A 21,034-nucleotide genomic window follows, 5' to 3' on the forward strand; every position below is an offset into this window, starting at 1 on the left:
CTCTCTCACATTTAAGGTAGGATCCTATCCCACAGCACTAACCTGCATGGCATGGTCTTGATATAACCTGCACTCAGTTCCCTCCTGGTTTTCCCAATAGCTTATCCACAGCCTGGAGTTCTTAAAGTAACACCCCCCTTTCCAGAGCTTAATTTAGTAAGTATACAATGTAGTCTCCTTTGACCCTTCATAGCCATACTTATTCACCCCCTTGTGGCTTCTAATTTAAGCTTGTAGGGAACTCAGTTCCTTCCCATAGGTTAAAGGGATTCCACACTCCTCCTCAGCTGTGAAGCAGGCAGGTAGGCTTCCCCTTGCAATGCTCCTCTCCAGGCTGTCTGTCCTCTCTTCTCCCTTGGCTTGCCACCCCGAAAGCCTGATTTTAGGCATATAAACAAAGTCACATGACAAGCAGGAGAAGTAACCTAAGTGTCACAAGTTGGGCTGCACCTCTCATCCCTTAAAGGTCCAGTCACCCTGTGACATCCCTATTCCTGGTTATTTCTACAAGTTGTACTAGACTGCATTTTCCTATTTGAATGTCATTGTTATTTCCCAGCTATATTGCTAATCTTGCATTTTTCTCTGTCCTTCCTGTTGTTTTGCATCATCTCCCAATTTAATATCATCTATGAATGTAATTAATATGTTTATCCCCTCTTCCACATCATTAATGAAGATATTAAATAAGACCAGTCCCAAAACCAATTTCTGGAGCCTGGCATATTTCTCTCATGTTCCCACACTGATTAAAAAGGAAATAAGGAAACATAAAAGATAATTATCAAGAGTGATTTACATTATATATTACATAATACAGATATCCATATACATAGTATATGTATGCATATACATACACATGTAAAATATATGCTGGTGCACACAGGCAGGTGTTTAAAGTCTTATTTGCATCCACAATTTTATGTCTGCAATTAACTGAGGGCACGGAACTTCAGAAAGTTTTTCTATTGAATCTATACATCTAATCTGACTGATTGCCTACAAGACATTTGACATTTACACTATTTTTTCTGTGGGAAGATTTTTTACACAACATGTTTATGGTATACAGTTGAAGAGGGAAAGCCCACTTTTTACTTTTCAAAGACTTTTTTTTCTTATGACCACAAAAAAAATCTTTTTCCGTTCTACTCAGTTCTAGTTATTTTATTATACGTACAAGCATAATACTGTTGATGCCAACAGTTTTGGTGATAATTAAGTACTGTAGCTACTGTACTTACATTGGTGAGGTGAATGACTCCTTTAGATGTAACAGAGCATCCCATAAACCCAACATACTGCAGCTCAGGACAGTGTTCAGCAAATGCTTTTACCGAGTGATCTGTCACCTACACAAAGAGATAGAGAGAAAGCAGTTGAAGATGACACTCTTATCTACTCAATTCAATGAAATCTAGCAAGCATCTCAGCAACAGTGGTGAACTGTTGGTTCAATAGTTCTCTTTGTCTTGACAGTATGAGCGAGAAAGTATAGCGTGCCTACAGGTCTGCAGATATATATGTATGGGATAAAAAAGAATCATCTCCCCCAGCAAAAGAGAAAGACAGTAACTACTAGATGATGGACAGTGAATTTCAAATTTTACTACTGAATTTATCTGCAGGGGAAAAACAATCCATTCCAACTGTTTTTCACATAACTTTGCACAACATCAGAACATCAACAAATGAAAATTATTGCCAGCTCCTGCAGACTCTCATGGTCCCCATTACTGGCTGTGCAGACAGTACTTGAACTATGTTATATTTCAAGAAGATTTTTTACTTCATCTTTCAAACAACTTCCACTAAATCTAAGCCATCTAGAATAAATAAGGTTTTTTCATCTTAAAACACAATCCTAATTTCTTGTCAATGAGTAAATCTTTGACTAACAGAAGTGAATGTATTATACATAGGCTAGCAGTTGTAAATAATGCTTTGTCCTCACTTTCCATACGAGAGACTAATTTTCCAATTTAATCTCTGCTCCTTCCCCTTCTCCCCCCACCTCCCATTATAAGCCAGGTGTACAGGCTGCGTGTTTTGTTATTCTGGAATATTAATTATAAAGCTTTCTATATAGATAGATATAGATGTAGAAAAAGTAAGTCTATATCTGCAACAAAACTTAATAAAATGTAACATGAGCAATGTGCTGCACTCAATTTGATGCTTAAATATTCTAATATTAGATTTTCTGCACAAAAATGTTCTCTCATTGGAAGGACAATAGTCTGAACTCCTTTCCTTAAACTTTTAGTCGTCTTAAATTTTCAACTCCTTTATATTTCTCCATATTTTACTGTATTTCTCCCAATGGTTTATTAAGGCATGGCTTAAATCAACCAAACCCAATTTTCTCCATCACAGTTTGGAATTCAATTTTACTATCCAGACAATTACATATTTTTATTAGATTTTCTATTCTTCACTACAAATACCTATTTCACACTGGCTTTACTTGTTAAGAATGTCAGCTTAGAACTTTATCTACTTTAAGCAGACATTGAAAACTCACCATCCTTAAGTACAGTATATTAAAAGCATAATATAAAAACAAATCAAAAGGGGTACTTTTTAAAAGAAATGAAGCCACTGGCATCAACATTCATCTGTTGAAATATTAAGCTCACCTTCAAATGTAATACATGCCTGAAGCATATTTAAGCTAAGGGTTGTATTAATAAATGCAAAATAGGCATTGTTGCCACTTGTGGTTTTGGGGTTTGTTTGTTTTTTTTGAGTTTGCATTGTTTTGTATTGTATTTTCTCCTGAAGACTTGTTTAAAGCAAAGAATATACAACGTACCATAAACAAATCAAGTCTATGCTTTTATTGTCATAAAACCTCTTCATCATGTTTCCCTTCTCATTTTCCACTTTCCTGAGGTTGAATCAAAAGGATGTTCATCATATATAAAGTTATATGCTCAGTTAAAGATAGCAAAGTGCACAAAAGTCTGCTGCCTTAAAGTCATAGATAGTTTTGCCATTGGCCTCAATGGGAATAGGACTGGACCCCAATGTATATATGCTGAAAAAGTTACCGTGCTACAAAAGTTAGCTGATTCTAAGTGCAGTAAAACATACATCTAGATGCATCTTGTTTCCTGTCCCTTGGAAGTATGAGGATACTTTGTTTTACACTATAATATTTATCTGCAATAGTAAGAAGAATGATTACTGTATACAGCATTACAACCTCATGTACAGCTCTACAGTACATGTTCTAATTCTGATACAATAAATAACTTTTCCAATACATTCTAACATGTTCTAAACTTCACTTGTCTCAAGTTTTTCTCTTGAAACACTGTGAGCATTATGACACTATTTCTAGTCTGCAACATTACTTTAAAGAGAGCTCAGAAGCCCTCATTTTTCTTTTCACCTTCTTTTGATTGATCTTCTTTTTCAGTACCATTTTGTTATCTGCCATTCACAGGATGTTTTTGTTCCTCATTAACACATGAGCAACATTTCATCATTTAAAACTGTGCATTCAAAACAGTGCTGAACCACAAACAAATCAACTGGAAAATATTCAAGGTTATGAGAATTAAAATCATATATTTAAAATTTATTTTTATAATCAGTAAAATATAAAAAGAAAATTAAAATGAATGTTATCAAGAGCATTTTTTCTTCACTAATAGTTACTTAGAATATTTTTTGAAGGTTAACTTCTGACATGTGAAAATGAATGTTCATTTGGGTAAATCTTCCTTTCCATGCACAGTATGCATGTAACGCTCTTAATACAACTAAATGCTGTGTGCATGCACCCATGTCCTCTTTGCTGACAAGCACCTTAGAAAAGAATGCTGCTGGGTCCCCACAGGAAGATAGGACTAATTTTAGGCTTCTTGGATCATGAGACAAATTTAAATTCATGACATTTCTATGTGTAGAAAAGCCATTATTGACCTTAGACCAGGATAATTCTGGAGGGAAATTCCACATTTTGGAGTAGAAGGAAAAGTAGAACAATGTGGGAAACAACAAAGAATTTTTTAAAGCTTTTAAGGAGCTTGAAAAGTTAAAAAAAATTCTGGAGGAGATTGATCAAGACACACAGGAATGATCAGCAAGCCTGCCTCAGTTTTCCCTTTCTTGACAGGGTCCCCAGTAACTCTACACCATAGCTTTTCACATATAAACAGCCTTTCATGTGCTTAATTTATTACCCAAAATCCCACAACCATAGTCCAAAATTCTCCAGTCCAACAGTCCATCAACACGCCACCTCACCATGCTCTGGCTCTTAGGTATAGCTGCAGTGTTCCTCAGTGTGCCTGACCCAGGCCCCTCCAGCAGGGGTGCTTCTCTGCCTTGTTTCCTTTCCTGGTATAGTTCCAACTCTTGCCTGGAGAGATCCATGGGCTCACTCCTCCATTATTCCCCAGCCTTCAGCCCTTTCTAGCCTTCCTACTTCAGCTCTCTGGCTTAGAGAGCCAGCAGACATCTCCCGCTGATGCTCTCAGCCTTCATCCCTCACCAGCCCGCTCTGCCTGTGGTTGTCTGGCCTGGAGAAGGTTTGTAGCTGACCCCTAGCTGCCTTCTGCTTTCACCAGCTCGATGTGCCCCCAGTGCCCAACTAGGGAATTCTCACTGCTCCCTTCTTCAGGAGCATCCCCTCTCTGAAGCGCATAGCACAGCCCTGCTCTTGTTCTGAGCTCTCTCTATTCTCAGGACTCTCCCATCTCACCCGTCCCCCACTCTGGACACTGGGATCTGAACTCTCCCTTCTCTGGGTTCTGGACTTTCATTTATAATTCCCAGAGATAGCCCTACCCTCCCTCATTATACCAAACCATAGCACATCTGGACTGGAACAGGAGAGCTGGGTCCAATTTCATTTGAGGGGCCATCTACCCTGTTATAGATGGATTTCAGTAGCAGTCTGCAACTTTATTAATTTGAGAACTTTGCACACATTCCTTCCAGATCAGGGCAGCAACAAAAGCAGCACTGGCAGGGTTTGGCTCCCCAAGGGTCCGGTCACTGGAAATAGGACTGTTATGGGACCTATGTTCACTCTAGTGATGGGTTACTGGGGTAGACAAAGAGCGTAAGAGGGCTACTGAAAGCCTGGGGACATTTGAAATGGGGGAGGGGGGAATGATAGCCAACTGGCTGCTCTACTCCCCCCTTTAGCCAGCCAATGGAAGGCAGAGAAATCACCTCCCCCACACCCGCCCAATGCACATTCCTCCATTCACTGATATTGGAGAAGAAGCTAGCTCTGACGCTCCCTCCTCCACCTCATCTTGGAGTATGAGCATCATTTCTTTCAGTGTGGCGTAACATTCCCTCCCCCGTGCTGATATGGAGTGGGCAAATAGTGGGTTAGATGGTCAAATACCATAGATTTATAATAAGGCTCTGCAGTTTCTCACATTAATATTAAATATATGACTAATATTAAATACATGACAAACATGTCAAATATTTGACTTGTTTGCAAATAATAAAATTACTAAACTTCACAATGCTTTCCTGCTAATACATGAATGTACTCAACAAAACATTTTACATACCAAGTAATCTTTGCACAAAGGATATTTTACTGGTAAAATAGGTTATTACTTGAGTGGACCTTTTCAATGTCATATATAATTTTAGTATACACCCAATCAAATATGGTCTCTCACTCCTTTTCTACAGTATGCAAGTCATATGTTTTCCGGTCTCATAGAAATTATTTACATTATGCATGAACTGATTAAATTTTAGACAGACATCAATAGGGTATTGCTAACATACACAAGTGCTCTTAAATATTGACTTGCAAAAACCAGTACTGCACTGAAACAGTTTAACAACTGTGGACTCAGTTCAATAATAGATAGCCTCCTTGGCTGCCAGTCAGCAGAAATTCCACTAACTGTGGAGGCTAATTTAAATTTTCAAGGGAAAATTATAAAATTTCTTTGGTCAGCACTGTAATTTCCTAGTTAACATTCCTCACCATACTTGTACTCAGGAGTTCCTGAATTTTTTCAGCCCAAATGCTATACACGGCAAATGGATATTTTAATGTTGCAGTGTCCAGGGAGTATGCAACAGATGTCACCAGACATTTTAATAATCAGAAATTTTAACACATGGCTGCTCTTTTCCCTGGCTGCGATAAAAAATGGGAATCAGCTGGGACATGATTAAAGCGACAGACTTCTATGGAAAAATGGATATAAGTCCTTCAGTGTCTGGCCAGATATTTAGTGTTAGATGTGTTTAGGGTAGCTGTTTTGATTTGATATTTTGGGAGGTGGAAGAGATGGATTGGGAGGGTTTGTTTTTTTTTTTTTCAAACAAACAAAAAATATCTTTGTGGTCAAATATTTTAGCATTGCATCCAGCCAGAATCACTGATAACAGTATCCCATTACCAAACCTAACTTGGACATTACTTTTCCTTGCAAAGAGTCAACAGGCCTACAGAAAATGCAATGTTTTCATCTGGAGAGAAGTGTTTCAAAAATTTTGAGAGTTATTCAAACGGAGGTATATGCATCTTTAAAAAAACAAAACAAAATTACTTTAACCACAAGACCACACTTCTTGCCTCATTCACTACACACCTTCCAACTTCTGCAACAAATGAACCAAAGGTCACTACACATCCCTGATTCATTCTGAGAGTAGGTCCATCCTGTGCACTGAATGATGCAGGGGTTTTGTGGAAAAAATAGTATGTGATCATGTAATTAAAAACTGTATCAAAATGCAAATGCTCAAGGAGGCCAAATTAAGATTGCACAGACAAGCTTAATGCTAGCATCTTCTAAACTTTGAGTGCTTAACTTTGTATTCGTAATGTTCTTTTATTAGTATTTTGTGTTTGCTATTTATATAGAGATTTATATATAAATAGAACATGTATATAAATAGACAGACATCAATACATAAGAACAGACAATGTACATATATAACAAGTGTAAGATTTCAGCTCAGAAAACAAAACGTGTGTGTGTGTGTGTGTGTGTGTGTGTGTGTGAGAATGAATTATAATATTTCATAGGAAGAGCTGGTAACATTCAGGTTGCACTTTACATTATAAAACCTTTTTACAGTCTTTTATTTGAGAAGCTTCCCCAACTCCACTGCTTGCAGAAGACCTTTGATATTCAGCAAAGAGAACGCCCTCAAATTACAGAAGTTCCCTTTCTTTGTCCCAGGAAATTCCATTCAACTTTTGCTAAGATACAAAGTGTAAAAATCGCCATTTCCTTTCTTTCACAAATGGGCCTAAGGAAAACACTGGCAAAATAATAATGGAACATGAAAATTCTAGGCCAAGTACACGCTGCTGCCAAAGCAGCAGCAGCAGCTGTACTGGGAAAACCTGGGAAATCCCCAGCTCTAATCCTTATACCACACTAAATCAGACCTGCCTATCTTTGGTGTTTAAAACCTTCATCCAGGTAAGAAGAGATCAGAGAGAAAGAGGAAGACTGACTGGCCAGCTGGACCAAGTTGGGCTCTCCAACTTTCTGATTCCCCCCCAGAGGCATCCTCTATACCCAGCTAACATAATTAGTTCTGTAGCTCAAGTAAGAACAGTCTGCATTACAATGGTGAAAGTTTAGGGCGCCAATCCTGATGATGATGCAATATATGAAGGCTATTTACAGTTGCAGATAATGGAATTTTCTTTCATTTCCTTTAAAAAAGCAACTAAGAAATTACACAAAGTTTGTGTTAAAAATGTTATTTAGGTTGCAAAATCAAGCACTTGAAAGTTAGGAAATGTCAGACTTAGTGACTGTACAATCTTAATTCTGTGCCTTTGTATGTGTGCATTATGATAATCATTACTTACATGATCACATAATTTGTTTTTAGTGAACCCCTGCATCATTCAGTCCACAGTATGGAAGCACAAGAGTCAGAAATAAGGTTGCAGAGGCATCTGTAAATTTGGGATTTCCTAATTTCTGAGTGCTTGACTTTGCAACCAAAATAACTTTCTTTTCCTTATCTTTCTTTGCATGTAAACACACACAGGTTAGTCAGTGCAACTCAAAGCAAATCAAAGAATATACTATAGTTCTACTAAAAATGACCCCTTGTCAACAAGGGCACAGAAATTCGCAACTAATCACATTACAAAAGTACATTAGTGCTCATTGAGGAATCTGTAATAATTTGATTGCCTGTTCGACCTTCATTGACTTTCACTCATTCTGCCTTGCTCAATGCTAGTCTTGCTTTGAAATAGTCATATAAGCTGATGAGCAGAGATTTATAAGTTATGCACTAAAGCATTGTGAATGGGAAAGACATTGGCCTGGAACTAATGGCACAGATATTTTTCACCTATTAAAATGATCTATGATAAGTTAGGCCTGGCTTAACCATTTTCCTTTAATTTATTGGACTAGTTTCTATTATTGCAGTTCTGCATTATTTTATTCAGATTCACTATTTTGGATATTCTGAATTAAATTCACTAAATATTAGCCTATTTGGTATTCTATTCAAGTTTCAAGTCTGCAAAAAAAGATTATCTCTGAAGCAAAGGTGATAATTCTAAACAAAAATGAAAAATAACACAAGCTACTTAAATTTCAACAAAAAATACTGAAAATAACTGATTAACAAAGTTAAAGAGAAGCTGAAACAGAAATAATTGGAAATACATAAAAGGAGCTAATGTTATAAATAAAGCTTGGATTAAAATAGGAATTGTGTTCCCTAACTTATAAATGCATATTACAAATTGACGTTAATGTGCAACCATGCAATTCTTATTTTTCCAGATTTTCTTTCTCCATACAGAAAGATTTTCAGGGCTCATATAAGCCAGACTGAATTTCTGTTGTTGTTGTCTCTTGTAGTTGAATTCAGCTTTATGTTTAAAGAAAGTTAGTGTTTTTAATGGTCACAAATTGACAAATTCAAGGAAATCCAAAATTCAAACCAAAACACTTTTACCTACCTGGTGCACAGGCACTAAACCACACATTACCCAGTATGAACTCACCTGAGACTCATACATTACTGTACATAATCTCAGCTTTAATATCAAGGACCACATTTTTAAAAATGGAACCCAATGCATACAAACAAAATAGGTCTCTGTCAGCTCACCCTGAAATCTTTCCTGCACAACAACATGTTGGTGTGCAGCCCCCATCTAGTTGTGTTCTGTGTCACACAAGGTGTGCGCACCCTAGCTTAGCCTGCACAGTATGGTAGTATTAGGACCCAGGTGGTGCCTCCCCCATCCTTACGCCTACCATGTGCGCTTGGGAGAAAGTAGCAACGTAGAGCTGGATTCCTGTGGATGGAGAGTGTTCTTTGTTATGCAGGACAGTGAGTTAACCCACTGGCTTACAGGAACTATAATAGAGCCACTGGATTTTGGGACATCCATGCCTGCAGAGGAAGGCAGTATTTGTCCCTTTAGCTGTACTAAGGGCTATTTTTAAGGATCACCTGCAAAGAAAAAATTGTTTGAGCCCTTTTCTGCTTCTTCATAATGGATAAAGGGAGATACCTCTTGTCTTCAGTGGGAACAAGATTGGCCACTCATGTGAATTCATGCGCACCCACCCACTGACCCTCACTGGTTGATTGAAATATAATTTTCTAAAAGAAACTACAAGGTATGCTTTCATAGAAATTGGAAGTGGAAAAAACCTATTCTGTCATCTCAATGACCACTTGCCAGCATGACGATCCCCTTAAGAGTATTCTTTCCAGGGCTTTCTTCGCCTTTTATTACGAAGGCTATGCCACAAACCAAGAGAAATCACTGTTAGAAACCTTTTTTCTGATCATTAGTCTAACATTTCCCTTTTCTTGGTACACTTATAAAAAGGTTATATAAAGCAACAGTTAAAACGAAACCATAACATTTTGAATAGACTGTGTGTGTAATTACTTTTTTTTAAAAAGGAAATGAAAGCAAATTCCATATCTGCAAATTAAACAGCCCTCATATCATACATCATCTTCAGGATTGGAGGCCTAAATTTTCACCATGTCACTGCAGACCGTTATCACTTGAGCTACAAAGGTGCCTTTTGGAGGGAACTCAGAAGGTTGGACAGCCCAACTTGGTCCATCCTGGCCACTCTTCCTCTTTCTCGGTTCTCTTCTAACCTGGATATATAAGTATATGAAGAATTTCTGTCTATCCTTGGTGTTTAAATCTTTCAAGTACCTGTGAATTTATTTCGTGTGTAGTCATCATTTAGCTAACCTAAAAGTACGTATATTTTAATCTTAAATAAAACTACCAGCCCCTTAACTATTTCCAGATCTCGTTCCTAAAATGCCTCCAATTTTTCCATCTTTCTGATAATGAAGAGCCCAGGAGGCATCTCAATATCACAGAGGCTGTCACACCAGAATAATAAGAGAGTGGGATTATCATAATCCTGTCCCATGACATGATACTTCTGCATCCCTAGCTGCATGGCTGTTTTTAGTTCTAGAATATTTAATCTAGTGTAAAGACACACTGCCAAAATGTATAATTTTAAGATAAGAAATCAATCTTTTCCAAGAATTGCCAACACACTGGTATCTGAGATACCAAAGTTATCTTCTTGCAGCTTCTTTTATCTTGAAGTCTTAAGTGCACCCACAAGTTTGTGTAATCGATACTTATTACACAGATTCAGATTCTCAATGGCTCCTTACCCCCTTCTTTAAACTAAGGACCAGTGGTTCTCAACCAGGGATACATGTACCCCTGGGGGTACACAGAGATCTTCCAGGGGTACATCAACTCATCTAGATCAGTGTTTCTCAAACTGTGGGGTTTGACTCCCAGGGAAGTCGCAAGGTGAGTTTAGGGGGGTTGCAAGTGCAGGGCTGGCATTAGAGGGTGGCAAGCAGGGCAACTCTCTGGGGCCCCACACCAAAAGAGCCCCCGTGAAGCTAAGTTACAGTTTCAGCCCCAGGCAGCGAAGCTCAGGCTTCAGCCCTCTCATTCAGAGCTCCAGCTTCAGACAAGACTCAAGTGAAAAACAGGCTCGAATATCACACTGAAATCTAAGTACAATATTTATATTCCAATCAGTTTATTTTATAATTATATGGTAAAAATGAGAAAGTAAGCAATTTTTCAGTAATGGTGTTCTAAAATACTTCTGTATTTTTGTGTCTGACTTTGTAAGCAAGTAGTTTTTAAGTGAGGTGAAACTTGGGTACACACGACAAATCAGACTCCTGAAAGGGATACAGTAGTCTGGAAAGGTTGAGAACCACTGCTCTAGACCATATTTCTTTCCAAATATTTCAATGGCTTCCACTAATCTATTCATTAAGGAGAAAAAGAATAATTAGTATAAATTAGTATTTTCGGATTATAAACTGTAAGAATATAATTTGTCATCTGACTTGTACAAATATCTTTCAATATACTAACTTCAGCCACGCTACTGCTCTTTTCTTCTTCTTTCATTTGAAGAAATGTTGTTAGCAACTTCTGAAAATGATTTATAAGAGCAATAGTCCTTAAGATCAGTGATTCCCACATTTAATGCTAAAGACTTTACTTTCAGAACATTCAGATCAGCCAAATAATAGTTAGCCAATTGGTAATTGATGATAATAACATGTGCTAACATGGTATTTATCGGCTACTGTTCAGGCAATGACATGGTTGGATTTGGTAAAACTACTTCAAGCATATCACAACAGCTATACACAAACACACATTTTTAAAAATTTATATTTACAATCATATATAACTACAACAAATCTAAGGACATAAAACTATAACAATGAAAATCTACACAATTTTCCCTACAGAATTCACTACTGTGAACTTTAGAATAAATACATTTATAAATATGCCAGAGGAGAAATTTGGGGGAAATGGTTTTACCAGCTTTTATTGCAACATGGGAGTAGGCTCCTTTATAACACAGAAGAAATGAAAATGTTTAAAGTTATGACAACTACTTGCATGTTATAAGGCAAGAGGTAAGGAAAACTGTTCCTATTTCTGTGTACCCTTCTTGCGAATACAGACAAAAGCAAAAGTACTATTGTAAACGGAGATTACTGTAAATGTACTACTAAAAATCAGTTCAGAAAAGAAATCTGGTTACCACATTGCTAAAGCACGTCAAATTACAAAAGCATAATTAAAGATGAGACTTACTCTGCCATTTTGTCTAAAAGGATAAGGCAGTTGTGACAATTGCTTCAATGCAAGCGATTGATCCACTTAATCGGAGAGGTTTATGGTCAATCCCTTATTATAGAATAGCACTGAAAACATTTAGATCATTTAAAGTCAGATTAAAGAGCACTTGGGGAAAGTTTTGCCTTCTGAGTAATAAACTGTGAGCATGGTGGTATTATTTTAGAGGAATTTTTAGTAAATGTACTCAACATTACAATGACCGTCACCAAAGAGATTTTAACAAATGAATTAGTTGCTGTCATTTTGTAGTTCATATCTGAGGGTTTGTCTGAGGAATGTAGAAAAACTACCTTGGAAACGTATGAGTAATTATATTATACAATTCTGCATACAGTCCAACCTCAGTAATCCGAGCCCCAATTAACAGAGTTTCAGGTATGAGAATGCCAACTAAAGCCCAAGAGATTTGTCTGAAGCCTCAGTCAAAAGCTAAGCTCTGCATACCAGAGCTCTTGTTCCGCTCAGCCCTGAAAAGCTCTTAAAAAGCCATAGGAGCCAGCAAGTTTGGGAAAAGTAGCCTTTGACCTTTCTGTCACCCCTAGATGCATACTTCAGGGCCCAGCTTTTGGGTGTCATACTGCCACCACCAGCACTGTCAGTATCTTTGCATAATTAGGGATGTTTTGTATTAAATCAAGCTATATGGCTGGGAAAATAAGAGGTAAACTAATTTGTAAATAGAAAAGGAGTACTTGTGGCACCTTAGAGACTAACCAATTTATTTGAGCATAAATTGGTTAGTCTCTAAGGTGCCACAAGTACTCCTTTTCTTTTTGCAAAGACAGACTAACACGGCTGTTACTCTGAAACCTATAATTTGTAAATGAGCACTGGCACAGTAATCAATCAAAATGTTTCTTTTACTATAATCGATTCAAAGTTTTTCTATGAAGACATCAGAGCCTATCAGAAGAGGAGATACAATTGTGATACTGTCCTTCAAAAGGAAAGAGGACGGAAAAAAGCAATACATTGCTTTACAATAAGGCACAATGAATCTACCTTGTCACTGTTAAGTTAAGCATATACAAAACAGCCTAATTCAAAAATTTGCAGTTATCTAGTACTTTTTCTATACCAGACAGAGGAGTTGTATTTTTCACTTGTACATAACGTGAAAGCAAGTACCCGTCTTACACATCTGCCAAACATGGCTAACTGTTATTCACGATTCCTGTGACAGTCCCTCTACACTATTATCTTACAGAGCATTTATGACAAACGATTAATTTGCAAAACAAATTCCTTCACTTTTTACATGTGAAGAGCTATGGACAGAGGCTTCCTGATTCAGAGAAGCTAAGATAGAGGCAGTTGCTCAACAAGGCAAGATGGCTGAACAGAGTGGGGATGAGTGCTACGCAACGCAACTTAAGAGCCCCTAGGGATGGAAGCTTTTGGGGGCTTTTGCCTTTCACAGCTGCTGGTGCTATTACCACCCTGTCCTACAAGGAGGATAGGAAGGAAGCAGAGGACTCACTGTTAAGGACTCTCTGCCCCTGGTTTTCTATTTTCCCGGCACACTCTCGTTTCTTTTCCTCACTCTTTTTCCAGGATTGGGAAGAGAAGAACTTAGGCATGAGAACAAAGGCATGCTTCATGCTTCCAGGAACAGGAGGCAAAGAAAAAAAACCTGTTAAATATAGTATGACAGATGTGCCAGGACCTTATATACAGGGCGTGCACACCGATTCGTCTATTCACCTCCTCATAGGTGAAGCTATCACACTGTATATTCTGGAATGTCCCTATTGGTTGAGTAAGGAAAGAGGAACATACATCAAAGACTAAATGTAACTTGCAATCACAGATGAGCTTGAAAGAAGCCTAAAAGAGATGCCTCCCTAGAAATGAGTATTCATTATTACGTTTTTAATCTGAACTGTTAAATTGTTCAGTTTCACTGAAATCCATTTCTACATCAGGCTGCAGCAACCATTTTTGGGTATAGAGGCAATTAAAGGCACCTTCCCCTAGCATGCCAGGGGCACTCATTAACATTTATTTCTAACCTTTATTAATAAAGAAAGTTTAATAGAAATTGACCATGCTACCTTAAAGTGCACAAATATAAAACTTAGAATTTAAAGTGGTAGTATTGAGTTAGATGGGAATATGGCTCTCTCTCGCTCTCTCTCTCTGTCACACACACACACGGTATGGGGGCACATTTCCACACAGACAAAATTGCTGGAAAACAGCTTCAATATAAATACATAAAAAAGGACTTATCTAAAATTTAGTGAAAGGTTCTCACAGAATTTAAAAGAAATGGTACAGATGCTTACTTTTTACAAATGGCATACTGTATTTAAATGATAATTGGAGCAAACATTCTGGGAAAGCAACCAGTGCTGAAGTGACTATTTTAATTCACAAATCCCTACAGTAATTACAAAACATCTGCAAAAGATAAGATGATGATAATTTATCATTATTCTTCAATGTACAAGACATCCAAATTTCATTAATGGTTCAGTACTATGCCCACCTTATCTAAATGCTTTTGGTCACATTACTAATTTCTTAAGGCTCAGTACAATAGCTGGATAATTTAACTGTGGATTTATTCAAAAAGGCAACTCAAGAGCTCTGGGTTAAATCTGCAGTAATATAGAGAGCTTTCAGGTTTATTGCCAACTCAGTATTATAAACATGGGGGGGAGCAGGAGTGGCAGGGGGATAACAGACTCCTGTGCTCTAGTCTCAGCAGGTAAGGAAATTATCCAATTTTCTTTTTTCTTTTTAATCATTTGTAATATTTACAGTTATACATTCTCTTCATAATATGGCTTTATAAAACTTTTCTAGGTTTTTTTTTACCCTATAAAAGAGAAATAATCTTATAGTTGCTCAAGTGAGCTATATTACCATATGACAATAAAAGTTCTAGATTATTAACCAAAAAATGAACGTTCATGTCTTAATTTAGTTGATTGTTTCAAAACATGGGGAAAGTTATGTTGCCAAAATTGCAAGTCCAATTTTTGAACATCAACAATAAACTGAACATTTTACTACAGTGGACATTTTCAATAATGAATTTTAATGAAGAAGACCTACACATGTTCTAGTCATAGGACACATGAAATATACATTAGTGTTTAAAGCTGAAATCTAAACATGGAATATAACAAAGCTCTAACAAGATCCAGTGGCTGGAAGTTGAAGCTAGACAAATTCAGACTGGAAATAAGGCATACATTTTTAATAGTGAGGGTAATTTACCATAGTGTTGTGGTGAATTGTGCATCACTGACAATTTTTACACCAGGATGGGATGTTTTTTACAAAAAGATATGCTCTAGTTCAAACAGGAATTAATTCAGCGAAATCCAATGGCCTCTATTACACAGGAGGTCAGACTAACGAGTCTGCAATGGCCCTTCCTGGCCTTTTAGTATATTATTTCTAATACAGAGCCAAAACCTGGAACGCAAGTGAACCTTACGAATGGGAATAATCCCACGGAAGTCAGGGAAGCTACTCATGTGCATAATGACTAGTTCTATGACTATGGGCTTGTCTACTTGAGGTGGTTAAATCAGATTAGTTCAAATTAATCTGGTCTGAAAATGCTTGTGTTCACACAACACAATTCACTATAGTGCACTAACTCTGCATTTATCACAAACCCTGCAGTCCTCTTTCAAAATGGAAGATGTTTTATGCGAACCAAGTGAGTTTGGTCCATAGTTAATGTGTACACTATGATGCAGAGCACAACTTTGGCAGTCCTCCAACTGCTATCCCATACTGCTTTTGTGGGCATTCGTTTACATGCACGTGTCCACTGCTCCAGCATCAAGGTTACCGGACGTCCCCTTCCCTGTCTAAAAACTGGTGCATAGCCAGGAATTACCCGTTTGTCCTAGATTCAAGTATATCAGCATTGCTGTGATATTACTCCAGAAGCCCTACAATATATCTCAAGCAGCCGCCTTGAGTTGAGCTAAGATTCTAGATCTGACTGTCATCTGGGGAGAAGGGTTGGTGCTGGAAGCTGCCATCAGAACCAGGATCTTTTGTGGACATTGCTAAGCAAATGGCCATGAGGGGCCACAACTAGGATGCCTATCAGTGCAAGATAAAGAGCAAACAGCTCACAAAAATGTACTTTAAAAACCAAGGATACTAGGAAAAGCTCCAGCAGTGGACATGTGACCTGTCCATTTTCTGAGGCGCTGGACAGGATTTTGATCAACTGCACAACTACCCAACCCAAGAAGGTTGTGGACCCTGCTGCTGGCTCTGCTTCTCCCCTCCCCAGAGGCCAAAAAGGAAGTCATTGGAGCATGTACACCAGGAGGCCAGTGAAGAGCTTACCCAGAATTAGCTCTCTTAGCTCTACCCTGACACTGGTCAGTTCACAGGCAAACTAAATTCCTGCCATGCAGGAAATAAGCCCAATTCCCAGCCAGAAACACAGGCCAGGAATAAGAAGGCTGACCCTATCAAGGGAAACTCATCATATGAGTATCTCTAGTTACAATTTAATATTATTTGTATGCTATACTGCCCTGTTAGTTTCTGTTCCGGACGTTCCCCAGCTAAAGCCATTTGAGGCAGATGTGAGTTAGGAGACTTTGAGAGTCTCTGGCTCCCCTCCCTCCCATAGCCCACACTCTCCGTTTTGCCCCCGTTCATATTTTTTAAATGGCAGCTGCTCCAGCCAGGCAAATCGGCCTCTGTGTCATGTTAAAGCCCTGACCATTGACCATTTTCAAGCCAACAACTCAGAGGGTATATGCTCATCTACCTATTTTCCTTTCCCCACCCCGCCTCTGTCCTGCCCAGCAAACTCTGCCCGCACTTGGTTCTCCAGCTCAAAATGGCAGTCAGGCAACGTGGCACAGCCACAGTATCCTCCCTCCCCACCTTCCACAGCAGATTCAGATAATGAAACATTCAATTGTGGAAAATTCAACAGTTTGCTCAGACAGTGGTTACAGGAAAAGAAATTTGTTTCATGTTGTCAGTTTACAAGAAGTAGATGTGGCACTGCATGCCCATAAAGGTACAAAGACTACAGCTCCCCACTTAGGCTTAAATGCCTTATAACACTCATTATTCCAGGAAAAGAGCTTTATGTTAGGGATGGCAAAGCTCGTGATGGCTTTTTACAGGCTTCCACCGAGAAAAACTGGGAACACTGAAAGGTTCAGATAATCATTGCAGAACCCTATCTATTTTTCTCGGCACTTTCACCATGTCTGCAGGGGAGATAAAGCAGAATTTAAGACAGAGAAATTGCTCTGTTTTGCTCCAGCCGTTATGAGGGGAAGCTGCATGGTCATTTCCGCAGTATAGCTCCAACTCCCTTCCACTCCTGCAGCACTTCTGGAGGAATATGCTGATGATTAACTTCACAGCATCTCTCAATGGTCTCCCCTTTTCCTTTTTGAATTATGGCCATTCTCTGCCTTCTAGTTACTTACCTCTGAGTAAGTAAGTGGGACAGCCTAAAGGAGATTACTACCCAATTCAGTCCCAGATGCCCCTGCTAAGCCCTCCGACACCAAATAAGCAAAACTGCAAACTGAAACCAGGATCGTATTTCCCATTACCCCTTCCCCACCCTCCAAGGCACAAAGTCAAACCCAAAGAGCATATACTCTGCAAACAGAAATCCCAATACAGCCCTCATGCACACACCATTTACCCTCTCTCAAGTTCTCCCAATACAGGGAAGACTCTCCAGAAGGGAAAGTCAGAAATGCATATAAAAATGCTAACTTAGCCTCTCTATGAACAATATGAATATGAACAATAACTACTTGTGGTTTTTCCCTACTCCCAGCCACAGCACCTGCAGCAGCCAGGAACACCTGCAGGACCTTCACCAACGTCTGAGTGGCTGGCTACCCTGGGGGGGGGACGGGCAAAAAGGAAAACTCAGGATGAAATATTTGCAAACCTCATTACAGACTCCTCCCCTCCCCCACCGCCACCCCCAAACAATAGCCCAAAAGAACAGAGAGGTGCTGGTTGCAGTTGAGGACAGAGAGAGAAAAAGAAATGGAGTTTTCCAGAAAGATTGTTGTAGTGGCCAAAGGCAGCATTGCAGTGGCCAAGCACAGTGTTGCCATGACACAATTGAAAAACAGAGGGAGATGCAGAGGCAACTCCTGGAGACAATATAGAGCCAGAGTGCTCTGCTGCAACCCAGGGTCTTGTTAGGGCACCAGGAAGGAAATGTAATGCTGTAAACCAGGACCCAGTCATGTCCTGCAGCGCCTTGACTATACAGTGTGTTGGGAACACCAGCAACTCATCCCCACTGTACCCCATCAGCTCTGCTCCCATGGGTCATTCCCTTCACAGACCCCTGCTCAGAGCAGCAAGAAGAAGTTTGGGAGCCAAGCTCTTCTGAGCCATCCAACACCCCTGATAACTTCAAGCATCACCAGTCAACACAAGAATGCCCAATAGGGTGACCAAACAGCAAATGTGAAAAATCGGGACATGGGTGGGGGGTAATAGGAGCCTATATAAGAAAGACCCCAAAATCTTTTATAGGACTGACCCTATAAAATCAGGACATCTGGTCACCCTAACGCCCAAGAACAAGAGGCAGAGAGGCAAGGCATATATTTGCTTGTGACTTGAATCCCCCCCTCCCCTTGCATTGGTCTGCCGTCCTCTGCACTGTGTCACTTGGAATGTTTATTTCATATTGTTTTTATTAAAGGTTTATTTCTGGTGTTAAATCATAGATTGTTTAATAATAACCATTTAAAATTCCTTCATAAAGATGCATCAATGCATTTTACACAGAAAGTCTGTGCATTTTAATTAATTCATAGGGTTTTACAAAAAGTATCTAGGCACTGACAAGATAAAATAAGGACTGCCACAACATGCCACATCCACCACCCAAAAATGAAACTGCATTGCTCACAATCCATCCCAACGCCCCTCCATGGGCTAACAGCTGGGATGTACAGTTGCACATTTTCAGACCTGAGAGTCAATATAAGAGCAATAGTAGGCATCCCTTCCAATACTGCCTTGGAGGTTTCCATTTTCTACTGGATGTCTTCTTGGCTGTTCAAACCGCTGAGCAAGTCTCCACACCTCAGTATCCCACCCTCACTAAGGCTTTCTCCTTAATCCTCACAAATATTGTGCAAATTACAACATGCAGCTACAATCTTAGGTACTCTTTTTTTCTCAAGCTACCAACCTTTTCCACAAAGAGTACAACCTTCCTTTCAAATGGCCAAATGAACACTTCACTGCCATTCTGCAACTACTGAGGTGACAGTTAAACAGTTCCTTCCTTCTGTCCAAGCAGCCTCTGAATGACTTCATTAACCAGGGAAGCAAAAGATAAGCCAGGTTTCCCAGGGTAACTGGAGCAATCTCCACCCTTTAATGTCCATCATGACCACGTGGGTAAGCTATCCTGTAACCATGAAAGTAAACAGAGCTGAGTTCCAAAAGATCAAGCATTGTGGAACCTCCCAGACCATTCTGCATATATGTTTGTAAACCAGCCACAGTGGTCAACCAGGCCTTGGAGCACCATGGAGCAATACCCCTTTCTGTTATAAATTCTGAGCTCTGGGGAAGCAGGCATGGCAGAAGGAAGGTAGATAATAGGCACATGGGTCCCATCAATTGCCCCGCTATAGTTTAGAAACCCCATGAGTGCAAAGTCATCAATAATCTCCTGAGCATTACCAAACTTTACAACCCGGTGCAACAGTACTTTTTTCACGGCATTACACACTTGCATGGCAAAGGCCCTAACATTCAAAGGCCCTTCCGTTGCTGAATCAGTTGGCTATGGACCACTAGCATTCTGGGGTGACCAGCTTCCAGATGGCAATGGCAACTCCCTTCTCCATGGGTATGGGGTATTGTGTGTTGGTGCATTGTCACTGCAGCTCCAAGGCTAGTTCAGCTCATATCTCAAAAAAGATTGCCTTTGCCATCCTGAAATTATCTCATCCCTGCTAGTCATCCCACATCCGCAGACCAATCCTTTCCCAACAATCCATGCTGGTTTCTCAAGCCCAGAAACCTTGTTGCATGATCTGAAGCTGCTCCAGGAATCATCCCTCTCTAGTACCAGTTGTTCAATATCCTCCACTTCTTTGATGAAGTTATTTCAGAACAATTTATGAATTTATAATGACATTTTAAGAGTTGAAAATACTGCACAATCCAACCTATGTTTCAAGTATTCAATAGTGTAATTTCAGTTTATGTAATGTATGTTAATTTCTGATGAAGATTTTCAATAGGAGATGGTTAAAAAAAGGAAGACATAGTGCCATTTTATAGCTACAATACCTAAAATAATTTCTGTACTGCTTCATTAGTATTTCTGTAACAGGTCTCAGAATGATTTACATACTGCTTAATGGGAAATACTAGGCAAAGGCTCATCAATTCTCTCATCATTTGTTACAATGGGCCATCTCAAATTTTGCTACTGATTATTGCAATCTAGTTAAGTTTTTATCAGGTCTTTCTTCTGGCCAAGGGCAAGGAACATTCAAAGGATTTCTTCTCTTACATATATACAGCCTCTAACAAAAGCTACCAAGATTCAATTCCGGTTCCTGTAGCTAAGATCAAAGCATTTGAATTACCATAATTCTATATCCATTAGAGTTTTGTTAAAATAAGTTATACATATAAACACTTTTGCACCCTGAGATAGCCTCATGTGATGCATCTTTTTTTCATGAAGGTCCAGACACTATGGGTCTGTTACACAACAAAAAAAAAACAACCTGTGGCTGGTCCATGCCACGGGGCTCAGGCAGCAGGGATGTTTCCTTGCTATGTAGACTTTTAGGCTCCACCTGGAGACGAGCTCTACAGCCCTCCCACCCTGCAAAG

The 21,034-nt window shown here is 39.1% G+C and overlaps 1 protein-coding gene across 1 annotated transcript in view; it reads right to left on the minus strand.

The window, feature by feature from the left end:
* Positions 1-21,034, minus strand: part of FBXL17 (F-box and leucine rich repeat protein 17) — a 488,246-nt gene that overhangs the window by 358,373 nt on the left and 108,839 nt on the right. Inside the window, exon 5 of the mRNA XM_084629250.1 lies at positions 1,245-1,352. Coding sequence (XP_084485376.1) covers positions 1,245-1,352 — 108 coding nt within the window. The remainder of the gene's footprint in view (positions 1-1,244; positions 1,353-21,034) is intronic.

This window comes from Lepidochelys olivacea (genome assembly GCF_965140295.1).
Source record: "Lepidochelys olivacea isolate rLepOli2 genome assembly, chromosome: 5".
Taxonomy (NCBI): domain Eukaryota; kingdom Metazoa; phylum Chordata; order Testudines; family Cheloniidae; genus Lepidochelys; species Lepidochelys olivacea.